This window comes from Strigops habroptila, chromosome 1 (assembly GCF_004027225.2).
Source record: "Strigops habroptila isolate Jane chromosome 1, bStrHab1.2.pri, whole genome shotgun sequence".
In the NCBI taxonomy this organism is placed as follows: Eukaryota; Metazoa; Chordata; class Aves; order Psittaciformes; family Psittacidae; genus Strigops; species Strigops habroptila.
Genome location: NC_044277.2, coordinates 47,794,680 through 47,807,764, shown reverse-complemented (window position 1 = coordinate 47,807,764; position 13,085 = coordinate 47,794,680). Strand labels below are relative to the sequence as shown.

The 13,085-nt window shown below is 41.8% G+C and overlaps 1 protein-coding gene and 1 long non-coding RNA gene across 4 annotated transcripts in view; one reads left to right on the top strand and one right to left on the bottom strand.

The window, feature by feature from the left end:
• Nucleotides 1–6,546: 6,546 nt before the first annotated feature.
• LOC115619427 lies at nucleotides 6,547–10,188 on the bottom strand. Of its 3 annotated transcripts, XR_003989035.1 has the most exons (3): nucleotides 10,063–10,188; nucleotides 9,702–9,897; nucleotides 6,547–6,793 (listed from the first exon to the last, which is right to left on the bottom strand). It is a non-coding gene; the product is annotated as an uncharacterized LOC115619427 (long non-coding RNA). The 3 variants fall into 3 exon arrangements; XR_003995107.1 differs by having other exon boundaries at nucleotides 9,702–10,188; XR_003995060.1 differs by lacking the exon at nucleotides 9,702–9,897 and having other exon boundaries at nucleotides 9,925–10,188.
• Nucleotides 10,189–10,482: 294 nt separating this feature from the next.
• LAMA3 (laminin subunit alpha 3) overlaps nucleotides 10,483–13,085 on the top strand; it is a 108,151-nt gene continuing 105,548 nt past the window's right edge. Inside the window, exon 1 of the mRNA XM_030510945.1 lies at nucleotides 10,483–10,668. Coding sequence (XP_030366805.1) covers nucleotides 10,510–10,668 — 159 coding nt within the window. The 5' untranslated portion in view covers nucleotides 10,483–10,509. The remainder of the gene's footprint in view (nucleotides 10,669–13,085) is intronic.

Sequence of the window (13,085 nt, the reverse complement as noted above, 5' to 3'; positions counted from 1 at the left end):
ATCTGTACACACTCCCTGCCTCACCCCTGGAAAATCCCTGTATTTATTCAATCTATTGTGAATAGCATTCCAAGCTTTTCACATTCATCTGTCGAAATGTTAAATTTTCTGACAAAGAAACGAATTCTCTGGGTGAACAACAAAAAAGCAGACTAGTGCAGTACAGGGATTTTTGGGTCTGTATTTGTCTTAGATATCAAGAGATAAATTTTGAAATGCCTTTCTTAATTTGCCCACAAAATCTGAAACTGCACCTATTTTCAGTTGCACATGATCTCCTGTGAATTTGCTGTTTGCCAGGTGCAATAATTTGCCAGAAATCTTGAATACAAAAATATGTATGTAAGGTATGTGCTTTTTTGGTGATCTTTTCAAGGTTTATCCCAGAATGCACTTAGAAGCTACCTTTTTTGGTGTATATCTCTAGCTATTGTTACACTCAAAATCTTGATATGGGCAAATGGGAAACACACCTCATGCATATAAAATCCAAGAATTTATAATTAGGGTAACTGAATCTTAGCAGTAATCCAAGAATCATTGCTAAAGCACATATAATCATTGCAGAAAAAGAAAAAAATAAGTCTATGCAGAAAAACAATCAACATTAATAATATTACAGTTAAAACTGCACCATCATGTTAGAGTCATAAAGCCATGGTGATACTATACAAAGGAAGAAAAAAGTAAAACCAATTACTTGTAGACAATTGGTCATTTAGAAATACTGGTATTACAGCTAAACCATGTAAAACAAACTTGAGGGGAGGTCAAGAAATGTTTAAAGCGAGCAACTCTGACAAGCCTCAGTCCTGAAGCCTTGCAAACTCAGTGCAGTGGAAATACCGCATTTTAGGGCTATGTGGTCATGTTATCCACATCTCCCCTATTCTTGATTCTTGGCAGGATATTTAAGATTGCAAGATACTTGAACTGGTTGGGATTTGTTACCTGGTTGGCAGGATTCATCTGCAAGACAGCAGGCTGCATTCCTATCACCTAATATTTCATCACAGTGATTATTTCAAATGTCCTCAGTCATGTTGTTTTGTACAAATCTGAAGGCTACCTAAACGAATTGCTGGAACAAATGAAACCATTGCCTTTAGAAGCCACAGACAAAAGCCTTTAAGTCACAGAACAGTTCAGGCACAGCTATACATGGAGAATTAAAAGAAGTGGTACAAATTTTGGGTTAGCCAAAATATTCATTTGGAGATGTCCCCAATCTCCAAATGAAGAGATTGGGAGTGTTCCATCTCTTCATTTGAACACTCATGAAGTGTTCAAGGCCAGGTTGGATGGGGCTTTGAGCAACCTGGTCTAGCAAAATGTGTCCCTGCCTGTGGCAGAGGGTTGGAACTAGATGATCTTTAAGGTCTCTTCCAGCCAAAACTGTTCTGTGATTCTCTGATGTCAATCCAAACATCTACAAGTATTTATGCAAATACTACATTCATTTCTATTTGCTTTTAAAAATAGCAATCGACAAGCAAATACACGTTTAGAAATGTCAGCACTATATACAGGTGATATTGGAAGCAAATGCATCAACGATATGGACATACAGCCATTCTCTTGGTTTGTAACTCAAAATGCAGACACGCAGGACAAAGTCCTCTTTCGAAAATATCAGCCTAAGGTTTTTGCACATTGTTTTTTGTCAGCAAGATTCAATATCAGCACACAGTAAGAGAGCAGCTCTAAAACTTCTCTTTCCCTGATCTTTGGGTCATCTAGTTCCTGCCATGGGCAGGGACACCTTCCACTAGACCAGGTTGCTCAAAGCCCCATCCAACCTGGCCTTGAACACTGCCAGGGATGGGGCAGCCACAGCTTCCCTGGGCAACCTGTGCCAGTGTCTCACCACCCTCATTGTAAAGAATTTCTTCCCTATATCTAATCTAAATCTACTCTCTTGCAGTTTAAAGCCATATGTTCAGACTCTGTTGAGTGCCTGTGCAAAGAAAGATGCTCTAAATAGTGGACAAAATGAATGGTCAGTCTATCTTTTCCGGTGTTACAGCAAGTCAGCATATCTTTAATCAGTTTACCTTTATGTGTTTATTTCATTATAAAAGAAGCAGAGCAGTCATTTAAGATATGCCCGATTTTAAATCGTGAAAACAATAGGAAGACTGTAGGAAGTACTCTTCCAGTTAACGCTGAAATAATGGGATCTTTCCAGCATATTATTAGTTTTCTAAAATATATTGTATATTTTGCACTACTGAAAGTTGCTTTTACTCGACTGAGAAGTCTTGAAGTTTGGATAATCACTTTTCTGGTGAGATTTGTGAAAAACTAAAATTTTAAAACAATTTAACTAAAGCTTAGCTTCTTACATCATAAGATCATAATTAATCTATTACTCTCCTTTCCCCCAAAAAAGACAAAAATCATAAATGTCCTGCAAAGAAATTTTTATGATTATGCACTGTTAATTTCATTTTTTCTTATTCAAGAAAATGCATTTAAATCATCAGCATTAACTTTGATAAAGCATTCTATAAAACATTTGCATTAATCTTTCCCTTGCTAAGCTGTAGCATAACCATATGGGCTGTTTCTTCTTTCTATTATATTTTAAAAAATACAGGCCTATTTTACTAAAATGAGTGTATAAAGAATGTACTTTGAGCTACTCTTTATTTTGGAAGAGCTCTTAGAAATGAATAGTGATAATAAGAGAAATAGCAAAAATTAGTTTAGAAACAAATCCTACAGACTTCTGAGGAAGACTGAACCAAATATTTATGTATCCCATAAACCTTTTAAAAATAGAATGGAGAATTTACAAAACTGGACTTGTAAAAGAAAAAGTTTATCTAATAATAGAAACAGTTTACCCAACATGTTCCTAACTGTATGCATTCATCCTTCGGAGGAGCTGCTACCTTGAATCTTTCTTTTCACTCTATGGTTCTCTTGCTGAGGCCTCCTACAATATCAAATTTCATATCAAATGCAGTGGTATAAGCCAATGTAAAGTCATGTTGCTGTTAGTGACCATGTGAGTGTTATTAACTTCCTTCAGATGGACCTTCAAACTGATGCCTGGGCTGGTGATCTGGGAATCAGAGAGAAGTTAGCATTGCACTGCAATCAGTAGTGCAGAATAATTTCCACAAATCATCATTTGAGTGTTTCAATGAATTTGCTCTTTTATTTCCTTTTTTCCATTTTTCCCAGAAAATTAATGCTTTTAGCCGCAGAGGATGATAGGTCAAGAAAGTCAATGAAGGGACTACAACAATGAAGGGACTACCATCTAAGACCAATTTCCAGTCCAGTATAAGCACCAGCATGCCATTGTCACTTTAGTGCAAACGCCTTTCAGCCTTCAAAAGCTGAACTAAACATGTCTATTAAACAGCATTTGTACATCTTTCTTTAAAATTTGTTATCCTTCTCCTCTCAGTCTTGGCATTTTGCTCTCCTGAAGTTTTATTGCTTTAAGGCAGTGTGTACAGATTGTAACTGTATATTTTCTTCATCTGTCATTTCCTTTCCCTGCTTACCCTCTGTATATGTTGATTTTATGACTCAGTATGAAGTTAACTGTTTACCTATTTTCCATCTGCTCAGCCAGAGAGAAGCTGGTGAGCCTGCTTTCAGGTACTTTGGCATTGCAGGCTTTCTAATTCTACTTAACTCCTGGCTGATACTGGTGCATATATGAAAATGACCATCTGAGTCCAGAGAGAATCTGAACTTGATAGGCAGTGAAGTTCTTGAAATATAAAGACATATTCAAACAAAATCATATTGTGTCCATTTTTTTACTGGGCATTGCTTATATGTTATTGTATATAATTCTACTGTGGGAGGTGATGTGGATCTGAGAACATACATATCATAAGAGCGTGAGAACAATGCGTGATATATCCCATGTGCTACTATGGGTAGGAAAACCAACAGATTATCCAGGGTTTGCTATTTTTTCCCCACAGAATATAATTGACTCCTATTCTTGCAAGTAGAAGATTTGCATACGTTCATTACTAAAGATGATGATAGAAAAAAAACTCAGTATAAGAAATTGGGCCAAATTTTAGCTATCCTTTAAGCCTAAGTAAACAGATTTGTTGAAGGGGAACAAACCTCATTAGTTCTGCACAAGAACCACAAAACTGCTCTGTTTTTAGCAGAGAAGCATAAGATTCTTGATGTTGCATTCACACGAGACGTTCTGATCAGCAGAACCATATGGGTGATTTTTTCTCTATCTCAAAAGCCTTGTCCAAGGAAAGCAGAAGCTATTGCAGAGCGTAACTTTCAGGGTCCAGATAGGTCCCTAGGAACTCATCCCACTTATTAAAACTGATCTGGGTGATTGACTTCATCCTCACTTGGAGAGTCAAGGTCCTCAAAGGAAGGGACTTCGGACCTTGGGCTGAGGATAAGGATGACAGGGCATAAGCAAGTTTGATAGGAGTCATCTCTATACATGACTACTTACTTTGTCAGGTACAAAATTTGAGTTACTGGCTATAGCTCAACCTGTTCAATTTCTCTGTCTTATGCCCTGCTGGCAAAAAATCAGTTCTCTAATTGAAAAGAAAGAGCTTGGCTAAAGAACATAGGGATACAACTGTATGATAAAATACCCAAATGACAAAATAATATTACAGCAGAGCTAAGAACCTAGCACTATCACATGTCCTAATGAAGTGTCTGGTAACTAACATGACTAAAACTGTTATTAAAAAATAAAACAACCCCTCCCACCAAAACATTTATATGAGTTCTAACTCTTATGATTATAAATATCACTTCCATAGAGAATTTAGATAGTGCATTATATCTGTGTTATGGAAATCTATAATTATACTTAAAAAACCTCATAGCAAAGGTATTCTCAATTGAATTTTCTGCACTTTCACAAGGGGTTTGTTCTAAATTTACTATCTTTCCCAAGTTCCAAAACTAAAAATAAGTAAATCTTAATCTTCTTGAACTTAATATGTTTGAATTCTTAGTTACATTTGACACCTGATCCTCAGCTGGAATAAACTGATTTAACACCGGAGTCTCCTCAATTTATACTGCTGAAGGTCTGGCTTCCTAACACATTTAAACATAAGGTTCTGTTTAAAACTTAAGAACTTGATGAGACTATGGGCAGGGTAGAGCTGAGACTGAAGTAAACCTGAGGCAGTTTCTAAATTTGTGACAGTAACATTACCTAAAAATACAAAAACTTTGCTGGACACCGATACCAGAAATTAATGTTTAATTGACAAGTCATCAGGTACTGACCAAACGAAGCACATGCTTCTTCACAAAGAATCAGCCATTATATGACCAAGACATGTTTTATTCTTTTTGACCTTTAAGTCCATAAGCAGCTCTATAAAAAAGTATAGAAAGCCAAGAACAAACAGGAAACCCATCAAGAAGCAAAACAATAAGGTGGGTGGATTTTAATATTGTCTATTAGGAAGTTTCTTCAAGTAGTCAACATAGTGGAGAGTCATAGAATCATAGAATCATTTAGGTTGAAAAAGACCTTTAAGGTCATCAAGTCCAACTGTAAACCAAATATTTACATTCCACTACTAAACCATTTCCCTAATGTCTCAAAATGTTGATCCATGTCTGCCAATGATTTACTAAAGGGACAAAGTAGTATCTGTCATTTATCCACTAACTCGTCCAGGACTGATGGCACATAATCAGCAGCTGATGACCCAGAAACAAGAATGACTAGGATGTCTCAGACTTCGATGTGCCCCAAAGTTTACACAAAGCCTAAAAAAGGTTTGCACTGGGAAAGTAATCTGTTGGTGCCCATGACAGTGTCACCCAGGTGTCCTGTGAGGTTTGACACCTGAATTCCTACTAGTTGGGGATGACTGCACTGCCAAGTGTAACTTGCTTAGGGAGTCTTAATTTAGCTATACCTTTAGCTGCACTCTCCAGAGTGCTCCTCTAGACTTATTCTTTGGAACTGGATAGCAAAAAAGTTGTGTCTCGCTTCCAGCATTGCCCTAGCCCCGGGGATATTCAGTGGCTAAACGTACAAACATCAAGACTGGGAGGAACTGGCATGACTTCTACACACTGGCTACTGATGAGGACTCATGTTTTTGCCTTGAAACAGCAATTTTCCTTCTCCTGAAAATGTAAAGCACCAAACATTCACCTTCCCTCCTCTTTTGGTGTAGTACTTCTTTGCAGCAAGAGGGCTGAAGTACAAAAGCAACATCTCTAATTAGCCACATAGACATTTTTAAGGTTTTTTTCACAATCCTATCAAGTCAGAGGCACTCACAAGTAAGATATTTGTAGCTAGAACATTTCAAGAGAGACCAAAAGATACAAAAAATTGCACTTAACCTGTCACGGTCTTGGAAAAGGCTCTAACATAGTTTGTTACTAGTTGTGCCAACATTCTTAACTTGAAATTTTAAATCCGTTATTAAATGAACATCTTTTAAAATAGAAAGCACAAACACAAATATGATCTGTAATCACAGCAGTGTAAATACCTACTAATGTAACATAATCAGTTTACATCAAAATAAAACAGATTCAGAAACATTTTCAATTGCCTACGTTTATTCATAAAGTGCTTGATATCTGACAAGTAACAACATCTAATCCTTGCAGACAGGAAGAGGCAAGGAAAGCAAACCTTATAAAGGCTGAACTAAAAATTAGAGGATTTGCTGGGAGGACAAAAGAGCAGGTATCTGGAGGAGAGTGTTTTCCACAGAGAGCCACTGTCTCAAAAATGCTGATCGCTGAGAGCTGCCAGTTAATAAATTCTTATCTGTGTTTCTGGAACCTGTAATTACAACAAAAGATGACATGAAGGGAAGATGAAGTATCATTCCATGAATTAGTGATACTGACCTTTTTACAGGATGAAGTTCTACATTAAATAAGGTGAGCCAAAGCCCAACAAAGTCAGTAAGTGCTTTGCTGTGTGTTTCTGCTGGCTTTGGAGTTGGCTTAAAATAGATTAAAAAAAGAGATAAGGAGTTTAGAAACGTGGACAGTTGCATTCAGGAAAGAAAAAAAATCCCACTCTTCTATTCTCCTCACTCTGCTCTTCCTTCCTGTGGTCCTAAACTCCTGCAGAAGCCAGGCTAGACCCGTGCCTGCATGTGGTCACACCACATCCTGCACCGTGCTGTCAGACTGGGATAGCACTTGAAATCTTGTTTTACATCTGCTAGTGATGGGCCATGCTGTTGTTATCATCTCCATGTACACACCTGCTCCTGTCTGCTTCCTCACATGCATAATTCACTCTGGCTTTACATAGCTCCAGGGTCCCTACATAAAAATCTTGGTTGCTTAGATTTTTGATACGAAGCAAGTTGCTGAGTACCTGTGTTGGGAACAGTTTTCCAACTGTTTCGAGTGAAAGGCAAAAGTGCCATAACCTTTTCCCTAAAACCTGCCCAAGTCTTCAGGTATCCCTAGAGATTTTTCAAGAAACTCTCAAAGGTGGCAGTTTAGTCTCCATTTCTAGAAAACACACTGGACAAAAAAAGCTTGTTTGGCATAAGTGTTTAATAAAAGGACAGAAAAATCACCCAGAAGGCCAACAAAATCTTTTTAAATCTAGATACGCGTTAAGCAAAATGTACATAATTTTCTGAGGGAGGGAACAGGAGGATTTCTTCCTTTCTTTTTCTATCTGATGGGCTAATTTTCTGAATGTGTGTGAAGTTTTAACTTTTAGGAAACCAGATTCAAGAACATGTCATTATTTTACTAAAGTATTAGGTTCTTGCTCACATAAGCGTGTTTTCTCATGTGATACTTCCCAGTAAATTCACTGACAGTCCCTGTTTGAGAAAGGACATCTCTCGTGAGCAAGGGCTGCCTTGTGTGCTGTGCAACCTACCAAACAGCTCTCCTCTCTATAGTGAGATTGCAGAGGATCTCGTGAAGCTGGATTCCTTACTTGAACTACCCTCAAAACTACTCCAGAAAAAATTTGTCAGGTATTACTCCACACAAGTGGAGTAAAAGAAAATTTGGAGCAGATTCTAGTAGACACAGGATTTCAAATTCTTAGTTTACTAAGACTTATTTTCTATACTTTCACAATATATTCTGTGATTTTGGGGGTTTTTTTTGTTTGCTTTTTTTTTTTTTTTAAAGCTTCATCAGGTGTATTTGGATCACCTGGTTTATGTTCTGCTTATCCTTATTCTAGGCTTATGCTTCTCAGAAAACCCTTCCTATTGTGGAGACCAGGGACAGAGGTGCAGAAGAAGAGTTCAAGTCTCAAAACATTGTAGTGCTGCTTACAATTCCCACATATGCAGAGGCAGGGCTCTGTGCAAGAAGTGTGTCCAAACTCACTAGAGGTTATTTCTTTTGCATTTGAAGCATTCATAGCAAAAGATGCCTTGTCATTAAAATCAACAATCCCACCACCTGAGTCCAGTTTGTAGAAATGTACAGGAGTCAATTAATTTCCCCAAACGTTGTGCAAGACGATAGGTTTCTTGTTAAGAGGAGAAAATCTTTTCTGTCTTGTTGGAAATATACAGGAGCAACAGGAGGTTGCTAACTGAATGTCCAGCCTGGACATAATCTCACTACTCTTAAAGAGATTGTGATGATTTTCTAATCTTCATAACTGTAATCTTCATCAGTTCCACTTAATATTTTATAATACTTTATAATGGATTTCTCTTGAAGTACCCAAGGGGTTCTTTTCTACCAGGAACATGCTTTGGTCAGCTTTTATTCAATTTGATTTAATTCCTCTAACAAAAAAAGAGAAGAAGCTATTCTATGATTCTTCGATTCTATGATTTTATACTCAGCAAGTGAACTGATGGCAGGCCTTTGTAAGAGCTTGCTTGCTCTGGACTTAAAAGCCACTTACATCAGGTACTTCAAGATCTCCATTTGTAAAACTGATATACTCCAGGATATACTTAGGATTTAATAGGTGTTCAAGCAATAGGTTGAAAAGACAGTGGACATCCTACCTGATAGCACAGCATTTTATTTAATGGAACATCTGAAGATGTCATTGCTTCTTTGTATTCAGACCTCTCATAGTTTTTATGAAGTACAAACTACTGTAGGAAGCAATATGATGGACACGTGCAGTAAGATGATTTATTTTCCGCAATATCACAATTGGAAAAGGAGAATATTTTTCAGTTGCTCTAGAAATTGAAAGCACTTATGGGTAGAAAAGCCAAATCTGATATATTTGAATTGGCAGCATGCTACATTTATGAAAGCCAACTATGGAGGACACCAAAATTGTCTCCCACAGATATGTCTCTATGGTGTGCTAAAGCCATACTGGCACAAAACCAAGGGTGGTGATATTTTCTTGCAGACAAAAATCAATAGCTTGTGGCTGGTGCTTCCTGAAACAGTACACCAGGGATCTCCCTCACTAGTGCTGTGTGGCATGGAGCAAAGCCCTCATAAAGTTATGAAATACTTTGCTACTCACATGAATCACTAGTAAAATATTGTAGGTATCTAACCATATCTATGTGCATGAATCCTGCAAATTGTATTAAGAGAACTGAACACCTGATGTGTGAGCACGTGGGGGCTTGGAAATCTGAATGGGTATCAAACTTCGAATAGCAATGCCGTTAAGCAGTGCAACTCCTGATAAGGATGACATGGTTTTTAGACCTCCTTCTCCCTCCCCAACCTCCCCCCCAGCTTCTGTGTTATCCAAAGCCTGTGCCAAATACCTTCACAAAGACAGGAGGTTCATTGTCTGCCCTGCATGAGCAGGAACACCCATTTCACAAGGATCTGAGGGCAGTGGCTGAGCATTGCAGTGGGGTGGCTCGGGCTGCACGGTTTCCAGCAGCCTCACAGCGGTGAACAAGGCAAGAGGAGTCGCGATTCCTGCAGCACAGCTAAGCAGGGTGCCTTTTCGAGGTCCTGCAGATAGAAGCAGGGTATATATACCTTGTGTAGAGATATCCTTGCACGAGAAGGCCGGGAAACCTTAACTTCACTGCTCGTATGTTGCACGACAGGCTTACGAGGCTGGGATGCTCTGAGGTTTCTTCACGGTCTGTCACAAATATTAACCCGCACACTTACCGAGGAAGGGGAGGATCAGAAAGCTCGTGCTGAGCCGCGGCGTGACTGGGGGGGTGTTACCTCTCGGCATGCCCGCAGCGGCAGGGCACGTCCAAGGGGCAACACCGCCGGCCCGGAGACCCTTCCCGTCCCGTCCCGCACACTCGCAGGCCTCGGGGGAGCGGCCCGGGGGCTGCCTCTCGCTCCGCCCCATCCCGCGCCCCGCAGTCAGGCAGCAGACAGGCAGGCGCGGGCAGAGCACGGGCAGCCCCTGCTTCCTCCTGCCGCCTCCCGTCCCGTCCCGTCCCGTCCCGCCCGCCCACCGCCGCTGTCGGGCCGCCCCGGGGGCGGTGGGGCAGCGCCCGGCGCAGGATGGCCGTGCCGCCGGGGTCCCAGCTCCTCTGGGCGCTCCTCCCGCCGCTCTTCGCCCTCTGCCCCGCGCAGCCGGAGACCGCCGACTCCCGCGGGATGGGGCGCAGCCTCCACCCGCCGTACTTCAACCTGGCCGCCGCAGCCAGCATCTGGGCAACGGCCACCTGCGGGGAGGCGGCGGGCGGCGGCCGCACAGAGCTGTACTGCAAGCTGGTGGGGGGGCCGGCCGCCGCCCCCCTCGGGCAAGCCATCCAGGTAACCGGGCGGGATGGAGAGCGGTCGCGGCGCGGGGACACCCTTCCCTTCGCACCCGGCTCCCCGTCCCGGAGCTGCGGAGTGGCGGAGGGTGTATGTGTGTGTCCGGGTGTACGTCCCCTTCTGGGCGTCCCGGCCCCTCCAGGGGTGCTGGTGTTACCGTGGGGTGCGTGGTCTCGTTTTCTCTTAAGGGAGGGGAGGGGAGCGCGGGCCAGCGGGACCCCGCGCAGGGAAGCGCTGGGCAAGAATGGAGTCTGGCAGCGGCGCTTCTGCCCGCGCATCTGCCCTCAGGTGTCCCGGCACCCTCTTATGCCCTTTACCTCTCCTATCCCCCCTACTCCCCTTACCCCCTCTACCTCTGCTCCGGCCCCGCTGCCCCGGCAGCTCCTGGGGCTGCGTGAGCCGCTGGTCCCGCCTGGAGTGGCTAAAGCCGAGCGGTGTTTGTGGCCCCAGCGCTTGGCCGCAGTGAGCAGCGTGATACCTCTGGGAGTAAAGCAGCGAGCCTACGCGGCTATGGATGGGGACATCCTGCACTGGTAACGTGGGGAGCAGGCACCTTTCCAGGGAGCGGCGGGAAAAGAGATGCGGGTTTAGCCAGGAAGCTTGGGGGTATTTTACAAGCACTGAGTGTGAGGCTCATTGCCTGTGCCTTCCACTACGTGTGGGAGGAAGCCAGAGATTCCTTGGGAGCCTGACAGGGAATGCAGGAACACAGGGCAGTGAGGATGCCAGCATTCTCTTCTCGCATAGCATAAGATCACTACACGTTTCGTGCCAGTCACAAGAGACAACAATAAATGGTAAAACTCCTGGCAAAGGGTTAATGGAGATAGATATGTTTTTCCTTTGGTAGAAACTTGTATGAACATGCCTGTTAGAGGGTAAGGAAGAAGTAACAAATCCCCCAAACTCTGTGATGTACTGTGATGGATGTTCAGTATCAGTTTGATCTGAACTTTGCCAAAGGGGGGACTTTCCTAAAGCCTCAGACCTTCCAAAATGATTTTATTTGTATTCTTTCTTGGTGGGAGGAGAAGAAAGCCAGAATGAAACTGCAAATTGAAGAAGAATTCAAAAGCTTTAAGGTCCACTTTCTGACTCCAGGCAATACACAAAGAATGCAAGTAAATTTTTAGCACCTTGGAAAAAGCATTAATTTTTCGAAGTCTTGTGAGGTGTTTGTATGTTATAACAGTGAAATAACCCTTAATATCTGGTTTAAGAAGAGGTTGCTATGGATAACAGAGTTTTTCTTCTCATTTTTTAATGGGGATGGATGCTCAAGAGTGGGGGAGAGAACTAAGGAGGTGTGGCATATGTGCTCCTTGTCATGTGCTAGAAGGGAGCATGCACAGTCACACTGCCTGGCCTTGCAGTTCATTAGCCACAGCCAGCAGTATGCTTTGCCCTGAACTCCTCTCTGCCATGCCTCCCTGCCTCACCATGGGATCTCAGTTTGCCATACATGAGCAGTGCCCTCCGTCATAGAAAGCATGAAATGCTTTGGAGATGCTTACAGACTGAGTAATGCCCAGTTTTACTAATAGGAAGACTGGGTCACAGGTGTTACAGGCTTAAACTAAAGATTGTGATGATCAGGAAACTGCTTGTTTCTTTGTTTCTGACACACCTCTGTAGTTTAGGCATCCATCCCTTCATTCTGAACACACCACCAATGTTTAAAATTGCCTGAAACAACCATGACACCAGGTTATTCAAGCTATTCAAGCAAGACCAATAATCTCTCATCAACACACTATAGGCCACTGCTGCAGTGAAATCTCGTACTAACATGCCTTGGAATATCAGAAATCACAGTATAACAAAAATCAGCCAAAGCAAACATCAAATAAACATGTCAAGCAAGCAGAACAGAGCCTCTTGTCTGATGCACATTGCCATTAACAGGTTTTGTAATTGTTCTCTTTATATACAAACATTGGAAATAAGGGTTTACTGTATATAGGAAGGGGGTAAAAAGGGATGTATGTGTGTTTGTCTTGTTAAATATTTGCCTTACAGGCCCTAGGTTAGAGGGCAGTTACGGTTCATGCCTGATTCAAGTTCGCAGGACTACTGATATCTCAGCCCTGGCACAAGGAAACATGTTGTGCCTCTTACAGCGTTTGTGTAAGCATGGATACAGCACTGTCTCTTTCCAGTTTTAACAAATCCCTATTGAGGTACACAACATGAATACTCCTGTGGTTTACCAGTAGTTGTTGCGGTTCAAGAAGGGTTGGAAAGTCTTTCAAAAGGTCAGGGAAATCCAGCTATAGAACATGCAATAACAGCACAATGTAGGCATTCTCAAGCTACTCCACCTCACAAGTTCAAAGACACTGTAGATAAGAGAATCTCTTCTTTCATGGAAAATGGGAGAGAAGTGCACTAAACACAGAAGCTGAGGTTACATA